This window comes from Hoplias malabaricus, chromosome 5 (assembly GCF_029633855.1).
Source record: "Hoplias malabaricus isolate fHopMal1 chromosome 5, fHopMal1.hap1, whole genome shotgun sequence".
NCBI lineage: Eukaryota > Metazoa > Chordata > Actinopteri > Characiformes > Erythrinidae > Hoplias > Hoplias malabaricus.
In genome coordinates, this window is record NC_089804.1 from 27,154,917 (window position 1) to 27,180,516 (window position 25,600).

The 25,600-nt window shown below is 42.3% G+C and overlaps 1 protein-coding gene and 1 long non-coding RNA gene across 3 annotated transcripts in view; one reads left to right on the forward strand and one right to left on the reverse strand.

The window, feature by feature from the left end:
- Window positions 1–25,600, forward strand: part of arhgef10la (Rho guanine nucleotide exchange factor (GEF) 10-like a) — a 192,596-nt gene that overhangs the window by 162,980 nt on the left and 4,016 nt on the right. For both annotated transcript variants that reach the window (XM_066670557.1, XM_066670558.1), the window contains 4 exons: window positions 5,922–6,133; window positions 10,365–10,522; window positions 16,291–16,433; window positions 21,760–21,931. In XM_066670557.1, the coding sequence (XP_066526654.1) occupies window positions 5,922–6,133; window positions 10,365–10,522; window positions 16,291–16,433; window positions 21,760–21,931 (685 nt within the window). The remainder of the gene's footprint in view (window positions 1–5,921; window positions 6,134–10,364; window positions 10,523–16,290; window positions 16,434–21,759; window positions 21,932–25,600) is intronic.
- LOC136696298 (uncharacterized) overlaps window positions 13,327–25,600 on the reverse strand; it is a 72,575-nt gene continuing 60,301 nt past the window's right edge. Inside the window, exon 4 of the long non-coding RNA XR_010802598.1 lies at window positions 13,327–13,728. This is a non-coding gene — a long non-coding RNA (uncharacterized lncRNA). The remainder of the gene's footprint in view (window positions 13,729–25,600) is intronic.

Here is a 25,600-nt window from a genome sequence, read left to right on the forward strand (position 1 = left end):
TTCTGCTCAAATCGTTTGGAATCTTACACACTGCACCTTTAATTAGCACTAAATGCTTAAGGAGTGCCTCAAACAATTAAGAAATAGAGATAGTAATGACAGCTTATTCTTAGTATTAGAATAGTGTTATAAATATTATATAGAGGCAGCAGGGTGATGCAGCAGGTAGTTGTCTCAGTCACACAGCTCCAGGGACCTGGAGGTTGTGGGTTCGATTCCTGCTCCGGGTGACTGTCTGTGAGGAGTGTGGTGTGTTCTCCCTGTGTCTGTGTGGGTTTCCTCCGGGTGACTGTCTGTGAGGAGTGTGGTGTGTTCTCCCCGTGTCTGCGTGGGTTTCCTCTGGGTGACTGTCTGTGAGGAGTGTGGTGTGTTCTCCCCGTGTCTGCGTGGGTTTCCTCTGGGTGACTGTCTGTGAGGAGTTGGTGTGTTCTCCCCGTGTCCGCGTGGGTTTCCTCCGGGCGACTGTCTGTGAGGAGTGTGGTGTATTCTTCCTGTGTCTGCGTGGGTTTCCTCCGGGTGACTGTCTGTGAGGAGTGTTGTGTGTTCTTCCCGTGTCTGCGTGGGTTTCCTCCGGGTGCTCCGGTTTCCTCCCACGGTCCAAAAACACACATTGGTAGGTGGATTGGTGACTCCAAAGTGTCCGTAGGTGTGAGTGTGTGAGTGAATGTGTGTGTGTGTCTGTCTTGCCCTGTGAAGGACTGGCGCCCCCTCCAGGGTGTATTCCCGTCTTGCGCCCAATGATTCCAGGTAGGCTCTGGACACACCGCGACCCTGAATTGGATAACCGCTTATAGATAATGAATGAATGAATGAATGAATATTATATATATAAATATTTTTAAATAATGTCATATTAATAATGCATGAATTACTAAATAATATTTAATGAACATTTCATTAAGATGTTAGTAACATTAGTTCTCACTAATCTCAGTCATTAGCTAGGACTCCCCCAGTCACACTTAGTGCCAGCAACTTGGGAGAGTGATAGCAAGAGCATGCTTCCACATTTATGATAGTAGGTAGACATCATAATAGGCATGTAACCAGGCTCATGAAGGGCATTGCAGGGCTTAACAGTTAGAGCAAGCGTGTTGAGTATTGTTAGCAGCCTTGACCTGCAGAAGTACACTTCTCTAAGACCCATGTAATGCATTCTATAGTCATAGCACAGATGTACTGTAAACATGAGAGAGAAATAATGTATAATGTGGTGTTGAACCGAAACCATTCAGGAGTTTGGAGGTTCCCTTGGCCTTTGTGTGTTAGTTTGAGTCTTGGCCTCTTTAGTAGTCGACACATTAAGAGTAGACCTAGGCTCCACTGAAAAACAGACACTGAATGGAGCAGTACGTTTGCTTTTGCTTGTTATACACAGAAGCAGAGTATGTTCATGCGCTCCTGCCCCCGCCTTTGCTCTCTTAATCAAATCTGTTCTTATTAATGCTGGCAGAGAATTAGCTTAAGGGGAAGCCTCTGCAGTTTTCTGGCCCAAAAACAGAGCTGGGTCCAGGGCATGGGTCCAGAGATCTATTCCTCTAAACAAGTACTGATGAGTTTGTCAAGGGACTGCAATCCAACTGAGTTTGGAGAGGAATTGGATTGAATCGAAGTGTGGGGAGTGTGTGTGTGTGTGTGTGTGTGTGTGTGCATGTGTGTTTATGTGCGTGTGTGTGTGAGAGAGAGAAATCTGTGTTTGTTTGTTTTTTTAACATCTGCAGGACACTAGTGTTCTGACTTTGACAGTAACTAACCTACTAAAAAAAAAAAACAATGAAAATCAAACACCTGGTTTTAGACCACAATAATTTATTAGTATGGTGTAGGGCCTCCTTTTGCGGCCAATACAGCATCAATTCGTCTTGGGAATGACATATACAAGTCCTGCACAGTGGTCAGAGGGATTTTAAGCCATTCTTCTTGCAGGATAGTGGCCAGGTCTCTACGTGATGCTGGTGGAGGAAAACGTTTCCTGACTCGCTCCTCCAAAACACCCCAAAGTGGTTCAATTGGTGCATTGTCGTCCTGATACACAGCACCGCCTTCAGGATCCAATGTTTGAACCATTGAATGCACATGGTCCTCCAGAATGGTTCGGTAGTCCTTGGCAGTGACGCACCCATCTAGCACAAGTATTGGGCCAAGGGAATGCCATGATATGGCAGCCCAAACATCACTGATCCACCCCCATGCTTCACTCTGGGCATGCGACAGTCTGAGTGGTATGCTTCTTTGGCTTCTTTGCGGATTCTCCACACCGTAACTCTCCCGGATGTGGGGGAAACAGTAAAGGTGGACTCATCAGAGAACAATACATGTTTCACATTGTCCACAGCCCAAGATTTGTGCTCCTCGCACCATTGAAACTGACGTTTGGCATTGGCATGAGTGACCAAAGGTTTGGCTATAGCAGCCCGGCCATGTATATTGATTGGAGCTCCCGATGGACAGTTCTCGTGGAAACAGGAGAGCTGAGGTGCACATTTAATTCTGCCGTGATTTGGGCAGCCGTGGTTTTATGTTTTTTGGAAACAATCCGGGTTAGCATCCGAACGTCCCTTTCAGACAGCTTCCTCTTGCGTCCACAGTTAATCCTGTTGGATGTGTTTCGTCCTTCTTGGTGGTATACTGACATTACCCTGGATACCGTGGCTCTTGATACATCACAAAGACTTGCTGTCTTGGTCACAGATGCGCCAGCAAGACGTGCACCAACAATTTGTCCTCTTTTGAACTCTGGTATGTCACCCATAATGTTGTGTGCATTGCAATATTTTGAGCAAAACTGTGCTCTTACCCTCTGCTAATTAGACCTTCACAGTCTGCTCTTACTGGTGCAATGTGCAATCAATGAAGATTGGCCACCAGGCTGCTCCAATTTAGCCATGAAACTTCCCACACTAAAATGACAGGTGTTTCAGTTTCATTGTCCAACCCCTGTGTGTGTGTATATATATATATATATATAATCAATAGCATCTTTTTAAAAACTGAATTACCAAAAGCACTTGTCTATGTCGACTGAGGTTAATATCGGGGTCTAATATAGGGCTAGGTTCAGGACAGGTTTAGGGTGTCAGACATTTTAAAAATGAATTGCAATTTATCACATCAGTCTGTGTTTTTAATAATTTGACTTTAACTGTTTATCTGCACATAGATTTTTTTTTGGTGTTTACAATAATTGCCTTTATTTATCAAATTAAGTGTGGAGAAAATGATCTCTGTCAGAATGGATTTCAGAGCTTATAACCCACTGAAATACTGATGGACACGAGCTATAGCCATTTACTCCTACGTACAGTTACACTAGAAAAAAACATTCACACACACTGAGTTACTGCCTCTGTTACTTTCTACAGAAAGCACTGTATATATATATATATATATATATATATATAGAAAATATTTTAATCATTCAAAAAAGATAAAAGTCCTCACTACTGTTCCTCATCTAACACCACCTCATTTTATTCTGGTTTAATCTCAGCAAGGATCAGTCAAAAATGACACTGCCTTGTGTATTTATGGTAACGCAGTTAATGGACAGTGTGGAGGTATTCTTTTAGCCCGTCTACTGTGTAATGTTCACACTGAGGTTTCTAAATGATTTAGGAAACGTGTGTAAAACTGGAGATACAGGGTTTTCTTTGAATAACAATGATATGTAGGAATCTGTAAGGTATAAAAACAAGCATGTGTGTGTGTGTGCGAGGCTCAGAGAGAGAGAGAGAGAGAGAGAGAAAGAGAGAGAGAAAGTGTGCAGAGGGGCGCTTGAGGTTGCGGCAGAGCCGAGGAAATGTGGAGTGTGGGGTTATTTTTAGTGGTTTGAGTTGAGATAACTGTGCCCTGTCTAACCCCAGCTGAACAACAGGCCCTTATTTGTTTTCCTACTCTTTCTCTTCCTTGAACTCTCTCTCTCTCTCTCTCCCTCTCCCTCTCTCGCCCATCCCCCGGCCGTCCATGTCCCGCGTGCTGATACAAATCAAACAAATGATTGCATGCAAATGAGGTGCGGAGTTTAGAGGCTAAACACTAAATTTAGGCTGGAGTCGAGTGTGACTCAGAGAGCACACGGATCTCCGCTGTCCAGAAACATCTCCTCCTCCAACCGCCGCGCTGTCCTCCTGCGGATGTTAAACTCCACGTCCGTCCACTCGCCCCCACAGCACTTCAGGATAAAGCCCCTCAGGTGATAATAAATTATAGCACAATCCCCCCACAGACAGAAACGCTTCTAATGAGGTGGGGAAATGAACACAGCCAGCTCAGTGTGTTTACCTCTCTCTCTCTCTCTCCCTCTCCCATCTATACCTCACTCTCTTTATCTCTGCATCTTTATATTTCTCTCTATCAGTTTCTCTCAATCTGTCTCGCTCTCTTGCTCTCTCTATCTTTCAATCTGTCTTTCGTTCTCTCCGTCTGTTATTTTCTCTCTCGTTCTGTTTGTAACTTCTGAGGTCTATCTTTATATCTCTCTTTCATTCGCACTATTCATCTCTGTCTTCATATTTCTCTCCCTCTAACTCTTTGTAACTCGTACCTCTCTCACTCTTTATCTCTGTGTCTTTAAATCTCCCTCTGTCTCCCTCAATTTCGAACTCTATATCTCTCTGTGTATGTCTCTCTCTCTCTCTCTGTATATTTGTAGTAAACTGTAGTTGGAGAATATTTGGAGAACTCTGTGGAGAGGGCTGATCCTGTGTGTGTGTGTGTGTGTGTGTGAGTGTGAGAGAGAGAGAGAGACAGCGACGGGATGCTGATCAGTTCATTTACTTTCTAATTGTGCGCAGGTTTCCTCCACCGCATCCCAAATGAAGGCAGCAGAGCCACGGGAGTTTCTTCGGAAGCATGATAAAAGCCTTTCTCTCGTTCTTTATTTATTTCAAACGTGCAGAGGCTTATTAATTTATGACGCAACCCCCGCCAAACACTCCAGCAGCCAGACCCCGGAGCCGGCGAATGGAGATGAACAGGGGGAAAAAGTCTTAACGAAAAAAAAAAAATTCTTAATCTGTCAACTCCCCGGATTGCATTTGTCACTTCAGACTGTGGCTTAAACAGTCAATCGCTCAGAACTCCAGCACGGTAGACAAGGAGGACGTGCAAGCAACATTTCCAGGAAGCCCCATCCCCCCTTTGCTGTTGTGATGAAAAGATGGGAGTTTTGAGGAAGGATGTTTTGAAGCCATTGAGCTGACACGGGGAATCCATTAGGGCCAATCGGAGCCGAGTTTCCAGAGATATCCGAGAGCGGACGGACTGGGCTTTGAAAGCATATTTGATTTTCTGACTTTACTCTCCCCTCCTTGAAATTGAAATTGCTGACAGGTAGAAATATCACGGCTAAGAGGAATAACAGAGGGGGAAGTGTTCTCTGCCATCTGAAATTTGATCAAGGTGCATTCCCGCTTCGGAAGAATGAGCACGGAGAGGAGGAAAACTGCGGAAAAGCAGCAGAAATCAAATCACTGTATATATACTTAAGCTCTAATAAATCATACAGTTTTTTTCTAATATACAGTTGTACATAATAAACAGTAGCCCATTTTTACCCAGTTCTGCAGTGGTCCAGACCCACACTGGACCACCAGATAGTAGGGATTATCTGGTTGGTGACTGGATGTGGTGATGGTGGTGTATTAGTTTGTGTTGTGCTGGTATGAATTGATCAGACACAGCTGAGAATCATCCACCAACCAAAAATATCCAGCCAACAGTGTCCTGTGGGTGGCGTCCTCTAACCACCGACCGACACAAACGAGGTAGATGTACCTAGAGCGGGCAGTGAGTCGACACCATTTAAAACTCGAGCGGCACTGCCGTGTCTGATCCACTCTCACTAGCACAACATACACCCCACATATACACACCACCACCACGTTAGTGTCACGTCTAGTAACATGCCCTTTGTCTTGCAGGTTGCCAGTACGGACAACAGCGGCCAGTCCCAGGTGGAGATTTTCTCTCTGAACCGGCCCACTCCACGCTGGGTGAAGAGTTTTCCAGTTGGAGCTCAGGTTCGCTGCCTGGAGTTCGTCCGAGAGCAGAGTCCACCCGAGGATGACCACCCCACTGTCCACACCTCTGCTGTAGCTGGCAGCACTGTCTGTGTGGGGCTGGACAATGGCAGGTATGGGGTGTCTTGGGTTGCCAGGTCTATGGTTTTGACTTAATCCATGCCACTGTAGTTCAGTGAAAGACAAACAACAAAACATGCTTCAACTACTGGGAAGGCTTTAGGCTAAAAGATGGACTATTTCAGTGAGGATTTGATAGCATTCCGCCAGAATAGATTTTAGATGGAACTCCATACTTTCAGTTCCACTGCTCCACAAACTAAACTCATTTTAAAAAACATCTGGGATCATCTGTTGTGGCACAAAGAGTTCCTGATGGACTTTAGACAGATATAGATAGCAGTCAGTGATGGTGTTATTACTGATGAATAGTTTAAAGATTCCCTCAAGGGCAAATTAACCTCCTTAGCATGTCCGTGTAGTGTTAATTATATGCTAGAAGACACATCACGCTCAAAATGAGCAGTCAACACCATGGCTGAGCATTTCCACTCTTAAATAGGTGAATGTAGACACCCAGGGTTTCTTAATTATAAACCAAAGGAAAAAATCCTGTCAGGTAGGAAACGAAGAGGTGAGTGGCCAGGGCAGCCGGTCAATAGTAGGCGCTAGAGTGTTGTCCTCCTTAGTGGAAATATATATATATATATACAGGGGTTAGACAATGAAACTGAAACACCTGTCATTTTAGTGTGGGGGGTTTCATGGCTAAATTGGAGCAGACTGGTGGCCAATCTTCATTAATTGCACATTGCACCAGTAAGACCATGTGCATCCAATGGTTCAAACATTGTGTCCTGAAGGCAGTGCCGTGTATCAGGACGACAATGCACCAATACACGCAGCAAGACTGGTGAAAGATTGGTTTGATGAACATGAAAGTGAAGTTGAACATCTCCCATGGCCTGCACAGTCACCAGATCTAAATATTATTGAGCCACTTTGGGGTGTTTTGGAGGAGCGAGTCAGGAAACGTTCTCCTCCACCAGCATCACGTAGTGACCTGGTCACTATCCTGCAAGAAGAATGGCTTAAAATCCCTCTGACCACTGTGCAGGACTTGTATATGTCATTCCCAAGACGAATTGATGCTGTATTGGCCGCAAAAGGAGGCCCTACACCATACTAATAAATTATTGTGGTCTAAAACCAGGTGTTTGATTTTCATTGTCCAACTTCAGTGTATATATATATATATATATATATATATATATATATACTTTACTACAATAATACTTTATTACAAACATTTATAAACATTTCCGTAAAATCATTAACTATGTATTTAATTAAATTGTGTCAATCAGTAACGGGGACTTCCCCTGTTGCCCCAGACAAAGTCAGTTCACGGTGGAGTACAGACCTGATGGACATTGGTGTTTAATCAGGGCATAGGATTCCAGCATCATCCACACACAGTTTTTTTTTTCTTTGTACATAGATACAGTATGATCCAGCGATATACAGCACCCTATAAATTCCTAATATTGTCTAGTGTTTCTGATAACATACTAATATACATTCATATTTCTGAACTGGTCTGTCATATGTGATTCATACATTGACATGTGCCTTATACCTGAGTACATTAGAGCTGCAAATCATAACTATTCTTCTGCTGAGTGGTTTAGTTATGTCCAAGTTTACATTTATTTATTGTATATTAAAAATGACAATGGGGCGAACACACAATGCCGACACAATGGAGATAGAGGCAGGATTTTCAGATCGGTGTGTGCTAATTGAAGGTGAAGGTGTACAATTAAATCTAAGCCATCATTAAGGAATTAAGGAAACCTTTTGTTTGAAAAATAACGTCTAAGTCTGTATTTCAGATGAACAGACATGATTGGTTTAATTTAAGGGGTTTAATTGATGACTGGAGAGAGACTAAAAACATGTGCATCAACGCCACAGAAAGAAATGAACAGAAATAATCAATAATGAAAATACCCTTTATTTTAAAACGCTTAGTTAATATTTCTGAGGTCTGTCACAGAAAACCAGCATCTCTCCTTCAAATCAGCTTCCACTGTTTACAGTTTCACATCAGATCACGGCGCCTCGGCGGTGCCTTGAGTGTGTGTTTGTTCTGTCTCCTTTGAGAACGCCTGGAAAGAAAGTTTGACAGCAAATATTTCCACGAAGCTCAACATTTGACTTCATTTTGCTTTATCCGATGTGCCTCGGCAGATAAAGGACTGTTTATCTGGTTTAAACTCGGCATTAGGTTGGCGCCGTGCCTTTGTGGCAGCGCTGAGAGCGAGTTGATTTGAACGCTGAAATGGCAGTATATGTTTGTGCAGGGAGAATAGATCTATTTCCATCTCGGAAAATGAAACTGTGAACGTGGTGTTTTCCCTTACTACGGAAGCCATTCGTTATGGATAAGAATAGCAGGAGAATCACGTTGAGTAAAGGAACGCGATCCTGTGACAATCTTCTGTCTATGTCTTTTTGACTGATATTCATACATTCAATTTTTTTTTCCTTGGTAGAAAATTAAATATGATTCTCTACTCTCCGCCTTCCAGACATGCACCTCTTCGAAAGTGGGAGGGGGGAGAAATCACTTTTAAACACCTTGATTTGTCATGCTAATTAGACCAAATCTGGTCTTTTTTTGGTCAAAGTAACAATGCATTGTCAGTCTGAAGAAAAAATGAGTTCTTTGAGGAAACGGCTGAATTACAGAGGAGTGAAAAGACAGTGCAGGTTGAGGGGAGAGTACTGTGTGTGTGTGTGTGTGTGTATGAAGAAGTAAACCTCACAGGCTTCTGCTGTAGAATGTACCCTGTGGGGCTTATCTCCAGCAGCCAATGGTTGAATAGATCCCACCTTCTTGTCAAAACAGGTCTAGACTTCAAAAGCGAGAAGCTTTTTGAACTGAAAGTGAGACTGAGGAGAAGCCCAATGAAATGCGCGAATACAAAATAAACTATTTAATATGGAAATATTCTGTTTGTAAAATATTCCGTTTTATAACTCTTAATATTAATAACAATCTTCTTCTTTTTAGAAATTTAATTTTGGTTATGATTTCTGCCTTTGGTCAAGCTTTTGGCCCATTTCTGACGCCATACCTGTCCTATCTGTAATCAATGACATGTCTAAGATTTGTAAAAGGCCTAAAGGGCTGTTTTATATCAAATATTCAATATCACTTTTCCACAGTCTAAATCAAACATCGGTAACATGTTTTGGTCAAAAACCCACAAGGATAAAATAACCCAGCAGTGTCCTCCCACTGTTTAAACAGACCTTCTCAGAACTACCAATTCTGTTAAAGGTAACGTCTACAATTGTGGGGAAACACAGTTCTCTCTGGTTGTTTACATTCAGAAGCTTCCCATTGTTTAAGGTGGAATGGTGAGTTTCAGGGGACTATTGTTTGTTTGTGGCTGAAGCTTAACTTGTCTGTAAGGTTCTATTTACTGTTTGAATTACCATAGAAACTCATTTGTAACTCCAGTTGTTTAGTTGTGTAGCACTTGCTGTAATGCAATGCATGTTAGCCCTCTCAGGAGTTGGCAGACATTTCCACTGTAAGTGGAAACAGCAAAAAAGAAGTCAATGTTCTTCACCTATGGAGCAGGAATAGAGCAATATCCTCATTTTGGTTTGTGCTTTTCGATGTTTGGAGTTTTCTCCATTGTCTGAAAAACTCCAAATGCCTTGAGCAAACCGAGATCGAGACATCATGTTTTAAATGAGTGCCATACACAGCTCACACCCAGCAGCAGCAGTGTCAAGAGAGACGCAAAAAAGTTCCTGTTTTAGCTTGGTTTTCTTCTTTCTCTGCTCTTGATCGGGCCGTTTGGGCATGCTCTTGTTTTCATCCTTTTAGCTTTGTCCTGTTGATTCTCTGCTCTTATTTTAGCTTGTTTCTCTCATTCCTCCACTCTTGTCATGTCTGTTTTACACAGTTTAAACATGCCTTTGTGTTGCTTGAGCCCATTGCTATGATTAGTGTCTCAGACGAGGGGGTGGTACAATTCTAAAGTCTCTGCACTTGTTGTCAGAAGCAAAGTGAAACCAGAATAGCTTATTTTACCCCACTTTAACACGAGGAAACAAACCGACTGGGTGGTCTTCTTTAACAGTTTGTGGGTTGGTAGACTCCAGCTAAACCACATTAACCTGCAAATCCAACAAGACAAAATGGACAATTGATGTTTTTCAGTTTAAAGAACTGTTTAAAGAGACCAAATGGAGCAGGATTGTGTTGGAACCAGTAATAACTGCATACTAAACCCTCTGTTATGTCTCTCTTGTATTCTGTAGTGTCCTGGTCTATGGCAGCATGGACACTTCAGCTCAGTGCCTCCTGACCATCCGGAATGACGTGGGCTGCCCGGTGCTGTCTCTCACACACACTGCTAACTTCCTGTTTGCTGGCCTGAGGGATGGAACACTGCTCGTCTATGAGAGACAGGCTGGAGGTAGGAGGGCTATAAAGGGTATTGTTCTCTTTCAGAGCCTCAGTCAGATTCAAGAGTTTGGGCACCACTGGTTATACACTTTATTTATTTGTTTGATTGTTAAAGTCAATCAGTAATTTAACACTTGCAGCAAAGAACTATATTCGTATGAGAAATAGGTGAATAGATAATTTTTGTCATGAAACAGACTTTGTACTGACACCTAGTGGCCTGAAGGTATCAACAATTCTGTACTAAATATTTAAAAAAAATGCCCCACTCTGAAGCAGAGTCTAATTCAACCGTTTGCAGTGTTCTCCGTGTCTGCATGTGTATCCTCCGCCTCGTCCGGTTTCATCCCACAATCTACAAATACATGTAAATCACAGCTCAACACAATTGGAGGAGAATGCTAATAATCCTTCTCTGTTATGTGAGCTAACAGATATCAGTACACGTGACAAGGGGAGAAGAAGGGCCATCATAAACACCCAGACAAAGCAAGGACGGCCATGTTCTCCAGCCTCATGTCTGATACATTAAGAGGGTTCGCAAAGGTTGTCTCTCAATGAAACGGCCAGTGCTGAGAGAAAACACTTCCTACTGCACTCTGTACGGTTGCAGGTGTTTATCCCCCATCACCTACCCTTCCTCTGCGCAGGTGTAAATTGCCTATTAATTGGTCCTACCCCGCGCTAATGGGAAGGAGCCGTAAATGGGGAGGGGTAATTAAGTGAGATGATTATTATGTCTGCAAATGAAAGGGACTCAATGAAGTAAAAGGGTAATCAAATCAAATTAATAGTACAAATGAGTCTGATTGTCTCCATGTTCAATTTGCTCTTTCATCAACCTACCTTTCAAATATTCAAGGATGTATGTTTCCTTCCCCCTCCTCGTCTTCTCTTTCTTCTTTTGCGGGGACCTGCTAAGATGAGTGCCTCGCAGAGTGTGTGCGAAATATTAGTTCTGTCATGCATTCAGAATGCGGCGCGGAGAGATGAGAGTGGATGATAGGATAGCTCTGGGTGTGTATTAGTTAGGTAAAAAGCCAATGAATGCGGGATTACCTTGAAAGCAAATTACCATTTCATGAGTCTGCTCTCCGCCAGGCTGCCCGCTGCCTCATTCATTTGCTGTAAGTAAATGCAACGTAATGACAATGTACGGGGCCAACCGCAAACAAGCTTTAGTGTTCTGATACATGACAGATAGCGAGTGAGCTGTGTACGCGTATGTTTGCATGTATTTGTATTTGAAAAGCAGGCATTGTAAAGGCACAGGCTCGGATTTTCTCACACTTGGCTCGTTTTTAATGTTGTGGAGTCTTTACAACGTTTCATATAAAATATTTGTCATATTTACCACCTCGTTAAAAAGCAGGCCGACACTATGGAGCATAAATGGGTTCATTTAGAAGATATAAAACAATATGTACAATAAATAAATAAATAATCCCAAATATAGTACCCAATTTGTGGAGAGTACAGTGCAAAGGTAATTTATTTTTAAATCATTTATCTGTTTAGCAAGTGTTATGTTTGTATAAATGGCATTTAAATAAAATAGAAAACAACAATAAATAAATAAACAGTGAAATGAAAAAAAAATTCACCCAAATTTAGTAGCTGTGTTGTGAGCGAGTGAAGAACAAATGTGACTCTAGATATTATCCTTGATCATATGAATTTGGTAAATCAACAACACACTTGATTTAACATAAAGTATTATTAATAGATAAAACTAGGTACTGGATGACAACCTCAAATAATACTAGACTGTCACAAGAAGAGATTTGGAAAGGGTTAAAGCAACACATAGAATATCACTATTTACTAGGGGTCAGATTTTAACGCATTCATTTTGATTAATTAATTACGGGGAAAATAACGAAAACAAAACATGATGGAGATGACAGAAGAGACTACGCTGGTGAATGGGAAATTTAAATACAAGAAACTTCCAGATGGAAGTACAAACAAAAATGTTGTTATTTGCACTTTATGCAGGAAGGAGTTTTTTCACAGGAGCACTTCCACTGTTTGCTACCACCTCAACGCAAAACATATTGAGGCTAGCGCCCAGATCAGTAATGTTAACAGTACAGTGATCCCTCATTTTTCACGGGGAATGCGTTCCAAGACCCCCCATGAAAAACGAATTTCCGCGAAGTAGAGGGAAGATATTTTTTTATGTATTTAACGAGTATTTGAACTTTTAAAACCCTCCCTGTTACTGTTAACAACCCACCCTTTGCATTAAACAGTCGTTCTATAATGTTTTTCAGCTGGAACTACATGTGATATCCTACCAGTTTCTTTAATAGAGTCATTCCTAAGCTGTGATTTAGCGTCAGTAAATTTCACTCGGATGTGGACATGAACAATACATGTACTGTACGTAAGAAATACTTGTAAATGATATATTGTGTCACCTACAGGCCTAGTCTAATACATGTAGATAATAAAAAAGCCCCCTTGAAAAAACCTGCAAAGTAGCGGATCTGCAAGTGATGAACTGTATGATTACTGTTTGTTTAAATCATGTCTAGTATAAAACAATTATTATTATTGCTATGGTAATTATCATTATTATACAGTGAAACTCATAGGAGATACTCATTGCTGTGTAAGCCCTAAATGAACCAGTTCATAGAATGGGCTTCCCATATGGAGGAAGCCATGTTTAAATTTGGTGTAGTATAAATTCAGGTCACTAGGTGTTAGCATCGTGGCTAATTTATTACATTAATGAGAATCACTTGGAGAAAACGAGTGAGTGAACTTGGGATGGACCTGGCAGGATGATTCAAGGAAATAGTTGGGATAAGAGTACTGTGTCCTGAGGAAGGTCATTCATTCATTCATTCATTTTCTGTATCCTCTTCGTCCTGATCAGGGTGATGATGTGTGCAGAGCCTGCCCTGAATCATTGAACACAATTCAAATCTGTTATATATATCAGCAACAGTATTAATTAGTGATCTCCTCCAAGTGTGTTGAGCTCTTCAATTAGGAGCCGTTTGATTCAATGCAGTGGCACTTCACAATTCTCAAAGGAAGCATGTATTAGGCTTCACCCAGGTTCATTGTTTCATATGAAAGAGACTGGCCAAGGAAAAATGAATCAATGACTGGGTTAAAATCCTCAAATTAAAGGTTCTATCCATGACATGGAAGCTCAGATTCTTGGACAGGCTGATCTTTAACAGTCTGTCAGCTTTCGGTCTGAAAGTGAAGGACAGAATGAATATGCATTAGTCCCTTTACAAAACATGCACCGTGTTCTTTAGTAAAAACCCTGACATGAAACTGACTTTTAAGAGTTTATCACCTTGTCCTGCTTTACCTGGCTTCATCCCAGAGGCATTTAATCCATCAGAGCGTAAAGTATGATTAATTGCAGCCCTATGCCTTTATGCCTATTAAACATTACAATTCATGTTCAGTGGAAAATCAATAGTAAACAGAAAAATTCACTTTCTGACTGGTAAGATTAAGGCACCTTAAAAAAGAGAAAGAAAAACAAGAGAAAAACACAAATCCAATTTTAAGAGCAAAACACATCACATTCTCACATGAGACTAATCAGAAGGCATTTTTCCCCCTTTTTTGGAACATATCGGCACGGCATAATTGCTTCGGGGGAGATTTTCTTGTTTTCTTCATGGTGATTTAAGACAGCGTATCTGTTGTCTTGTTTAATCAGCAAATGCCAAACGTATAAGAATAATAATGAGGTGTATATGTTACTAAAGGTAGGAAGTAAGGATATTACACCCCAAGGCAATAAAGAAAGCCCATATAAATGAAAACACTATGGGAAAATGTCTCACACCCCTAATACACACACACACATTTTGTCCTTATTGCTTTCTGAGGCTTATATCAGAAAACTGTTTTATTAAAGCAAAAAAAAAAAAGCCTCTCTGCTTATTTCCAATGGCCAGCCACGTCAGACCCCCACATTCCCCTCTCATATGTCCACCCTGGTTAAAGAAGCGAGTCTTGGCTGGGTCAGCGTTTGCGTACGAGTGGCCGAAGGGACGTTTTAGTCGAGGGGGAGGGGACTTAAAGTGAAGAAAGACTGACATTTGCAGTGTGCCAGGCAATTAACCCGCGGAAGTCAGAAGGCATTGTGGAGCTATTCTGGTTTTCAAAGGCAGAAATAAACAACTCGAAATGTTAATTAAATGACTCGCCGTACTTCCTTCTCTAATTCTGCTTCATTAACAGGCTGTGGCGGTGGTGGCGGGAGGCTTATGGGCTTATGTAACGTCCCTCTTAGTGCTGTCCACGGCAACTGCGAATCACGCCCTGTGATTAGACCTCAAAGAAAAAGGCCTGGCTCGTTAGGAGCATAATTGAAAGAAAGAATGAGTTTTGGCGCAGGGGGTGCTTTACGTTACACAATGTTGTTTAGTCATTAACCTGACGCTCTTGGCGCATTAGTGCCGCCGATATTTCAACAGGGTCACAAAAAAATAAGGCCCTGATTAAGCATGTTGCACCGTCCCTTTTTCGCTCTTTCTGTGTGTGTTTAAATCACTGGCAAAATAAATAAATAAATAAATAAATAAATAAATAAATGAAAAGAAAGACACCACAGTCCCAGCACCACTTTTGCCCATTTGTCTTGCAAACACAAGGATTTACTCTTGGGTATTAATGGAACCAATTTAGCTTAAGTGACTCGCTCTAGGCAAAAAACTGTGAAATCACCATGCGGCACATTTCCGCGGTCTTGCTACTTGATGTGTGCTTTTTTACATTACTTGAAGTGCTCTTCATTATGGGTAATAACATCCTAGTCAAGTAGTAAATTCCTTTTGACACATAGTAACGTGTATTTCACCCTTTATTTCATTTCCAGCCACGTCGGCCACTGAGAGAACAAGTTTCATTTTTAGGGAGATATTTGTAAGGAGATTAAATTTAGGATAATCCTGGCATAAGCCAAAGGAAAGTCAAGGGAGGTCTGGTTTTCAGAACTAGAGCTCAAAACTGTGACTCCCAACCGCCATGCAACACCTGGTAGATGATAGACATACACTGCGTTTATTCAACACTCACTCTCACATCAATCTGCACTGTGATTTCTGTCTATCGTCCCACTTGGAGAACACAATTCAACCCTACACACACAAGAAAAAAGAAGAGAGCCCAGACTCCAGCATCACTGAGTGTGTTTGGTATTATCTGCATAAAAATACAAGCCAAACATGTGCCCAATTTCTCACACAATTATTATTTTGTGCAAATTAAACTATTGTGTTTGAAAAGGTTGGTCTCTTTGACTTTGGTTGGTTGGTTTGACTTTCGCCATTTCTTGAGTATGTAGTAATATAGATATAAGATTATATTCACCCCCATATATGTGCAGTTTTTCATTCTACGATGCCAGACCATAGCTAATCTGTTACTCTGCATTCTTTTAGTCTCATTTCACCCTGTTTCTCAAAACCCAGGACAACCACTGCTGGTGGGATTTTTTGGGTTGGTGAACTATTCTGTCCAGCAGAGACACTGAAGTGTTAAACTCTGGCAGCATTGATGTGTCTGATCCACCACCATCACCTCAGTGTCACTTCAGCGCTATTAGATCATACCTGAGTTGTGGTGGTCCTGAACATGCTAAAGGGGGGCTAACCAAGAATGCAGAGCAACAGGTTGGCTACAGTCTGCAATAGGAGTACAACTAAATGCATCTAAATAATCAGTAGAACTGAGAAAATCGTGATGGCTGGTTTAATGTTGCTGGTGTACATATGTTTTTTTTTTTTTCCCTAGGAGTACTGTGGAAGCTTGACTCCTGCAGAAAAGTCCCAGTGGGTCAGGAGCCAGTCCGGACGTTACTAGCCTTGGATGACTCTATATGGGCCAGCTGTGGTAACTCGGTGTTCGTCGTTGACGTCTCCAGCCTGTCCACTCGGGTATGTTTACTTTTAGCTGAGAGAAGTCCAATTTACTGAGATGCTTAGTCATTCTCCTCAAAAAAAAAGAAAAAAAAAAAGCCAGCAGCATGGCACAGAGCACAGCTTATGGGAGCTTTGCGAGCCCTGACTGACAAATGAGATTGTGTGTGAAGATCAATAAGGCTATGGCTCTGCCGTCTATTCCTGTTTGCGGTCAAAGTTTCTCCTCAGGGGTTTTGTTGTCTCTCTCACTTACCAACTGTACAGACTGAGGGATAGACCTAGACTTCACATAATCTGCCCCTGGGGATGCTTCAGATACAAAGGTATCATACCCTGGGGTCTTGCCTTGTAGGCCTTAGCTCCCTCTAAGCCCTTCTTTAGTTTCACCCTCCGAATCAAACACCTCTTCCATCCTTTTGGAGATTTCCAGCTGATCCCATCAGGTAGGAGATTTAGGCCGCTGCTGAGTTGGCAGGATTTCTGCAGCCCTCAGCTCAAGCCAATGGCAGAAATGACCGAGCAGTTGAGAGCACTGTGTTCTTCGACTGATTACATCGCTATCCCTCCCTCTGCAGAGGCATCTCGGGCCATCGGCTGCAGCCGAGCAGCAACGTTATGCCGGTTAACATTCTTCCCAGGGCTCTCAGAGCCAAACTGGGCACAGCCAAGTGTGTCGTTGGAATTACAGTCGCAAGCTGAGGGAGAAAACAAGGCTCTGGCCTTGCCCCTGACCGGCTCCTCTCTTGCGCGACTGCTGCCAGTAGTCGCCAGGTTAGCTTCCCGCTGCTATGAGTCGATGATGCCTCTTCGACTAAGTAGGATGGCTATGAAGTGGGCATGCTAAGTGCGTGATCCCCCATGGAGCGCCTGTGCAAACGAGTGCCACAGCTGCCAGGTGGGGAAGAGGTGTGTAGAGTAAACATAAGAGAGCGTTGTTAGACTTAGCTGAGGAAAAAGCCCATGCCGTTTTTCCGCACTCACGCAGGATGTAACCCCAGAAAGACGCAAGCGAATTTAGATCGACGTGAAACAATCCCAGGATTAGGAACACCTACTTTGTACCTACACTAATCCCCCCACCTCCGTTTGTGTTCAATCAAAAGCTCTGCAGCTTTCAAGGAGGAATGGCATGTTTGAGTAAGAAGCCAATTGTAACTTGTAAGTTTTTATTCACTGTTTGAGTTTTCACACAAAGTAATTTGTATCTCAAGCTGTTCAATTAAAGTTAGCATTCTCACAAATTTGGTATCAGTTCCCCCTTAAGTAGCACCAAAAATAACTAAATGTTACCCACCAATGGAGCAGAAATAGAGTAACATCCTCATCACTTTTCATGTTTTTCAATGTTCTCTTCACTGTCCAAACCCCTCCAAAAGTATTTTGTATTTCAAATACTTTGTTGGTCAAAAATGGATTGAATCCCAATTATTATTAGCGGTTTGTGGGACCTGATCTAAGAGATCGCCAACATGTTCAGAGTTGGTCCCTTCGGTATCTGCAGTTGGACACTGATACAGACAAACTCTTCAAGGCACAGCACATTCTAGCTAAATTAAGGACTGTGCAGAGGTCTTAGTGCCAGCCGCATCTGGCCCCTCTGATGCATGACACCTCCGTCTAATGGAGAGTGATGCCCTAATGGTGTGGTCACCAACTGTGCTCCTGGAGATCTAGCTTCCTGCAGACTTTAGCACTAACCCTAATCGACCCCACCTGCTCTGCCTAATTATTGCCTCTGAGGTTCTTGATTGGCTGAATGAGAGATTAGCTGGTAGCTGCAAATATACTCTTTATCCTGGACCTGCTGCGCCTAAATATATTTAAATTATATGTTTATAACCATAGTTGATTTTTCAGTCACTGTAGAGGTATTGTAATGAACTACTGAAAATTGTTATCCACAAATAGTGTAGAGTATGCAGATAAAGATAAAGCATTGTGTTACCATCTCCTAGTTACTGTATTGCTACAGGGGGTGACCAGACAAATAAAACTCTACAATGACAGTGTCAAGTTAGTTTCCTGATATTTTTTTTGTACAATCCAGTATGCCAGTTGTCTAGATGGCTGATTCTTAAGTTACTCACTGAACAAGTCACCATTAACCATTGCCCACCCACTGAGAGATATGGCAGGAGCCACCACTGTCTGTGATTGGTGTTGTGTGACAGTGTGTGGTGCTTTAGAATTCATCACAACACTGATATGGGCTATAGGTTTACAATCTGCCTCTTTCTTCCTCGTTCTACTGCTGCAATTGTGATGTGTGCATATAAAAAAGAAAAGAAATCAAGCCAAGTTTTTCCTCACCAAGCCAAGAGAGAGGGAGGAAAGGAAGGGAGAATGCACCCAGTGCCGGGGCGAGTCAATTAAAGGAGAAAACACATCAAAGGCTGCCTCCCTCATCTTCCCTCCACTCAAACAAAAAGGAGCTCCCTTTGGCAAGGGCACGAACAGGTGCTAATCCCTGTCTGATGGTGTACAGAGGAGAGAGAGAAGCCTTATTCGCCCCCACCCCTCCTCCTCCCCACTCCCTAATCACCCCCACTGAGTGATCTGCTTCACCCTCACACTGGAGGAACCACAGTGGGAGTAGCAGAGCTCCTCAGTGACGGACCTCAGGGGCCTGCGTGCAGAGGCCCGATAAGAAGTGGTGCAGTGTTCCCACTTGCCTCATTAGCCAAGATGCGTGTGAAATGGCTCTTCTTCCCCCATGGACTTTTACAAGGTGCTTGGAAACAGGGCTGCATTGTTTTCCAAGGCACCGGAGAGAGGCTTTTGCACGTCAATCGCTTTTTAATTGAACTCGTTGGTTCTTGAGTCATTGAAGCTTGCAAGCTGTGTGGCCTGGGCACCTGCTGCAAGCATGGAGAGCTTTAATGGCTTTGTCCTCAAGCATATGCCACCACCATGTTTGCCCTGTGTGAAATCAAGACAGAATCAAAGTGGATTTAAACTGTTTTCCATTAACAAGGTACTGAAGCCAGTACATTTTCCCAGGAATCAGTTCAGGGCATTCTGGCCTACAACTTGTGATTATGTTATGCAATATTCTGTAGCAGAAAAAAAAAAAGACATGAAATGGTATGCAAATGTAATAACAATTATTGTGGCCAAAATGATCACAGTTATCTGTATCATTGGTGTATTATTAAAATGTGTACTGATACACACACACAAAAATAGCAGCACTATGTACTCATTTAACCAAGAATAGACCTAAATGAACAATCCATTTTAGTTTTGTTTTTCTGTTTTCATGATGTAAACCTAACTATGATGTTAGGAGTGTAATCATTGTGTTAGATTTTGTTTAACAGGTAATTATAAAAAAATGGAATGAAATGACTAATCAAGCATATTTTCACCGCCATGTATGCGTTTACAAGAGCATAAACAGTTTGTCCTTTAGCTCACTCCTCAGTCTTCACTCTATTTTAGTCCCTAATCTCACCCAGTCCTGAGTGGGTCCTCTGCTAGTCCTTGGGGAACTGAACTGATGTATGGAGTTGTGTTCAGTTATTGTGGGTCTGTGAACAACTGTTCGCAGTAGTAATGTTGTTTTGCCAGTGTCACCTGCTACATTTCAGAATGGAGCTATAGTAGTAGATAATAAACCAGGTATCAGGTCCCAAAGAGCTAGTAGAGTCAAGTAGCTTCAAGTAGAATCAAGTAGTGTAGGTACTATGCATTTGAAAACCAATAACAACAGCAGCTCCTTGTGTTTCTTCTTTTGGAAAATGGCAGCTCAACATGGCTGTTACCCAGCCCCATAATCCCTGCACTTATTAATTCCTTAGCCATAGACTGGCAGAATGCTAAGTGTTATCCTCACCAAGAGCTAATACATCTTTGTGTGGAATGGGTAGTAATAGGTAAATCATACAGGGGCAGCTATACCATGGAAAGAAGTGGCAGCCAAACTTTTTCATGTCCTCACATAGTCTGCCCTAGTTTTAAAAAGCGCTGAATTTCTGCCCCTGATTTTGAATGCGAATCACATCTAATGACCAGCTGTGTGTGAAACTTTTGAACAGAACACAGCAAGCCTAAATTGCCCTCTCAGTAGCTTGATTTCCAGTCCTCTCACTACCTTAAACTATATTTTCATCCCTATTAGTATCTAAACTCATAAATCATCTCAATAACTTGGTGCTGCGTGGAAAGTTTCGGCTCTGTTTACATCGCAAACGGCGCACCGCAGAGAAGAATGGGAGTCAAATGTCTTCAAATTGGCAGCGGCATGGCTGGCGGATCATTAGAAGGTGGTCTCGCCGAGATGAGGACTGCTTTTCAATAAGGTGAAATGCTTCCTGCAGTGATATGAGGTAAGGGCACTTATACCGGGAAACCCAGTTCATGAAAACAAGCCCTCAGCCACTCTGAACAGCACCTCATTTATGCCTCTGCACCCGCTCTGCAAACTCTGGATCTTCACGAGGTCACACTCAGGCTCGACGCGCTGAAGGCCCAGCATTCTGGGCGGATATTGAAACTCGTGGACAAGAAACAAGCCATTGCTGGGGGGGAATCATAAACAGAATGATAGATATTTGTGTAATGGAACAAGTGCCATTTTAGTCCAATGTTTGCTGTCTTTGTCTTTCCATATGAGGAAATGAGAACAGGAGAGCGAGAGAGAGAGAGAAAGAGAGAGAAAGAAAGAGAGAGAGAGAGAGAGAGAAAGAAAGAGAGAGAGAGAGAGAATGGTTACAATCTGTTTTTGTTATGCCCTATTGAGTCCTATATCACACGGCTTCCTCATTTTGTTCGCTTGTTGATTCTCAGTGGTCTCAGGTTCACTCGGGCCTATTTTTTAACCCATTAACGTTGCCGTGTGTAACCGCTGGCTGAAATAAATTAGCATTAATGGGAAAGGCGACATTAATTCGATTTCTCTCTCTTCATAGGTGGAAAGTATTAACCTTTTTTTAAAGATGATGTCTTGTTTTGTTTGTTCCAAATGGATAACATCTTATTGTGATCATGCATTTTTACAGAGTTCCCACTGAAGGGATTTATCAAAACAGCATGTGCTGGCTCTGTCCATTACAATAATCGCTTTAGCGGCCCCCGACAGGTTTAAATAATCGAAATCCTATAGACCTAGGCCTAATTCTGTGTCCTGAACACAAGGCTTACTTTAAAAGCTACAACTACTGGCACTTCCTCGCTTTCCCCTGGGGTCAGTGCTCATTGACTCTGACGTGAAATTATTAAAGTGACTACTTTGTCACTTTCAGCTTCACAGTTTCCATGGTTACTCTTTGATTTTTACTTTTCTTCTCGTAACCACGTGTAACCTACTGCCCCTTTGTTTCTCTTCTCCTCTCTCCCTCAGCGGTTCGAGGTCTATCCAGACCCCATGGTGAGTGTCGCCCACATGGTTCTCTCCGGTGGAGGGGTGTGGATGGCTTTCTCCGAGGGCTCCTGCATTCGACTCTTCCACACGGAAACGCTGGAACACCTTCAGGAGATCAACATCTCCACACGCGTCTCATTCCACAATCCTAGTGAGTGGACAGAGTCAGCACTTTCGCACTGATAACAGTGACAAGGACCAGAGGAAAACTAAGCTGAGAGTAAGAAGTCATGCTGGGTTGTAGTCGTTCTGCAGATACACAGCCAATATTTTCATAGTGGGGTACAGCTTAGGATGGTTTATTGCTACAAAGAAAAGAAAACATTGAAAATAAATGTACAAATACATAAATAAAAACAACCTGTAGATACTTCTAGACACGGACCAAATAGAAAAACAAAGGAGGCTTTATCTATAACAGGACACAGTTCGGACATGTTTTTATCAAAATTCCACAGCAGTGTTCTCCGCCTGTATAAACAGCCATGGTCAGAATGACCGGTCTCAGCGCCTGTTCCTTTAAATGAAAATGAGCCACAGCTCATTTCAGAGCAAGAGCCCAGAAGTGAGAAATCCATTCTTGTTTTCTCCATGTTTAATACTCATTTCTCTGTGGTCCTTGTTTGTGTTTAAAGCCCAATTTATACTTGTGCGATGACCCTATGCCGTAGGGAGCGTGTTGACGCGAACCCTACACCGTAGCCTTACGTACACCTCTCCAGAAATGTAACTACGCGCCACATAGATGCAGACTGCAGGTCAGTTTTTCGGACGGACATTGTTTATGTTGAACCGAAGAAGTACAGAAACATGAACTTCTCTTCTTACACTGTAGAGATGCAGACAGTAGCAAATTCATGAAAAAAAAGTTTGAACAAAGAAAAAATATGGACATTTCTGAAAAAAAAAATTATGAGAACCACGTGAGAAAACGGTGAACTTCATTTAAACTATGCTCTGTTCCTACTCCCTAAATACTCTAAATGCACTTTAAAGATTTATAAAACTAACACTACTACACCACTACAGTGTGTACTAGACAGTGTAGAGGAATATGTTTGAGATTCAGCCCTAGTGGTGTGGTGATGTAATTGCAGAGCGATGTAGATGTATAAACGCACACGAGTTTTGCGTTGGTAGACTCCAAATATAAATGTGTTGTCGTCTTTTATATTTATTTTTTAATTATAGTTTAATTATTAATCTTATTTTCATCAAAATAGGTCCCATGTAATGTCTCTGAAATGCAGGTGTTTCTCCTGTGCCTAAAGCCCAAGCATCTCACTCTCGGCTCTTGAATTGCATTAAATATATCGTGCAGCACTGACACAGTACTATTTTTAATCATTTATGCCCTTTATTTTTACCTTGCTGTTCTGTAACGAGTGAGACAGTCCCCATTTGCCCACATTTGTAAGTTTACCTGACTATTAAAAGAGTGTAAAATTGCATTTGTTAAAAATAACTCATGAAGCACAGATTGGGTCCATGGAGGCCTGTGTGGGCAGTCGTGTTGATACATTCATAATGAGGCAGATGGGGTGCAAAATGTCCAAATTAGGAAGCGCTGGCTCTCACTGGAGACCGGGAGGAATCATTATTCATCATGTATCCTTCCTTAGTCGACGGGCTAAGGATGTGGAGTATGTACGTGCATTACGAGGGTCATAATATGAATAGGCAGGGGGTTCGGTGTACAAAAGCATAAACATACCACCACTTCAGATGCTCCTAAAAAGTATTAATCCTTCCCTGAAAATGCTCTGCTTCAGTTCAGCAGCAAGACTAGGCATAATCCCTTCCTTAACACCACTGCTTACTCTTGATCGCTCGTAGTGTCCTGTGCCTGAGTCTCTCGTAGATGAGGCGTGCGGCTTATCCACAGCTATTATGCGTATTCAGTGCCTCTAATGCCTCCACTTCAAATCTGCTTTGTCTTGGAGGCAGCGCTAATGTATGAGGCCGACCCCTTTTTATTCAAGGTGTTATTGGAATGAAGAAAGAAAAAACATATTGTTCACATTAGTCCTTTCGCTTTTTTTATTTATTACTTTTTTTTTATTCCGGGCCTTTTTTTTTTACAAGAGCAATGAAAGGGCAGCAATTAAAGCAAGCGTGATTCCCTCCCTGTGCGCAGAATCCTTCTGTTTTTGTTGGAACGGTTCCTGCAAACCTGCTCTCAGAGGACGGGCCCTGAATAAGCAGCTACCTCCGGACCCCAAAGAGCAGTAATGGATCCGCTGGGTTAGGAGGGAGGAATAAATGAAAAGGAAAGAAGTCATGGAGGAAGGAATAAATGAAAAGGAAAGAAGTCATGGAGGAAGGAAAGTACAATGCTGAAGACAAAGCTTTTTTTCCGTTCCAGAGGTTGCTATGGAAACCCTCTTGTCTTGACTCCGCCAGCCCTTGCACGTTGGTAATATGCCAGGTTCGCCCTCTTGCATCTCTTCTGTTTTGTTTTTATTTCTTTATTTTTTGTTTTTCTGTATTTCTTCCCCCTCTTCACCCTCTTTCTCTTTAGTGCTATGCCCAATCGCACTTCCTCTCTTTCCTTTGTTTATCCTCCTTTTATCTCTTCTTTTTGACTGTATCTGTATTTCCCCCCTTGTCCTCTTAGTCTTTCGCATTTCCAAACGCTGCAGACATCCCTCCTCCCTGTGTTCTACGTTCTCCGATTAAATATTTATCAGCCAAACCCTAGCGCCTTCAGTTTTTTCAGCAGTAGGGGCTTGTGTAAACATTCATTACATAAGGGCAGCCGCCGAGACGCCCCACTCGCAAATAGTCGCACACGGACGTGTAGCACGTTGTCACTTCGGTTCAGGCTCATGTCCCATCCAGGTCTCTATAAACGGGAGCCAGCACTCGTCTCTATCCCTCTCCCCCTCTCTACACCTCAATGAGCTCTACAGACCTGAAGAAATCTCTGCTCAGACTTTCTAATGCCGTTTACTCTGGCTCGTCCGCTGTGTCCAATCTGAGGCAACAGAAAGTGCGATTTCTCGACTTGTCACACCCAATGGTGATCAAGCCAACCGAGCCGGCTGCAGAGGAGAAACTGCAAAGACGTAGTAAAAGAGTAAATCTGACTTCAGCAACTAAGCACAGAGCCTCACTGTCAACAGGTCGTCTGCCTCTGCCAAGTCCCATTAAAGCTGGAAACAAAGGAAGAACAAAAGAAATGGTGGAAGACTTTCTACAACCGCTGAAGAAAGCAGAACTTTTCTGATCAAGGTTGCTGCCAGATTCGAGAAGACACTGCTGGAGAAAAAGCCTGTTCCTTTGGTCAGGGTGTCTCAGAAGGCTTGTGACCCCGGAGGCTATAGTGATACGACCTTGCTGAAATGTACAGTGGGTGTCTGGCGAAGGAACAAAGCCTGGGATGTTGTCCGTCAAGTGAAAAACGACTTTATTTTTCTCTGGGCATTGCTAGGACCCATTCATTGCTGTGAACCATCTTCAGATGTTCAGTCTCCAGTCAGGGGGAAAAAAAACAGGAGTTCTCCGAATGCGAGTTCAAAAATTGACAACACTGTTAGAAAATAAAAAGGTACTGAACAGGTAAAAATACAAGAGTGGTACAGTGGATTTAAAGTGCAATTGGGAACTGGAGGGTATGAAATCAACCCTTAAACGTCTACAATTGATACAAACTATGGTACAATTATAGTCCATAACTAAACATACTGAATATTTATCCTTGAGGCTACCACCACATTGATTGTGTTTTTCTGAGAGTAAAGGTATAGAACACAATGGGAAATCTAACAATGCAAGACCAGGTAGACCATTAAAAAACATTAAATAAATAAAATCAAGC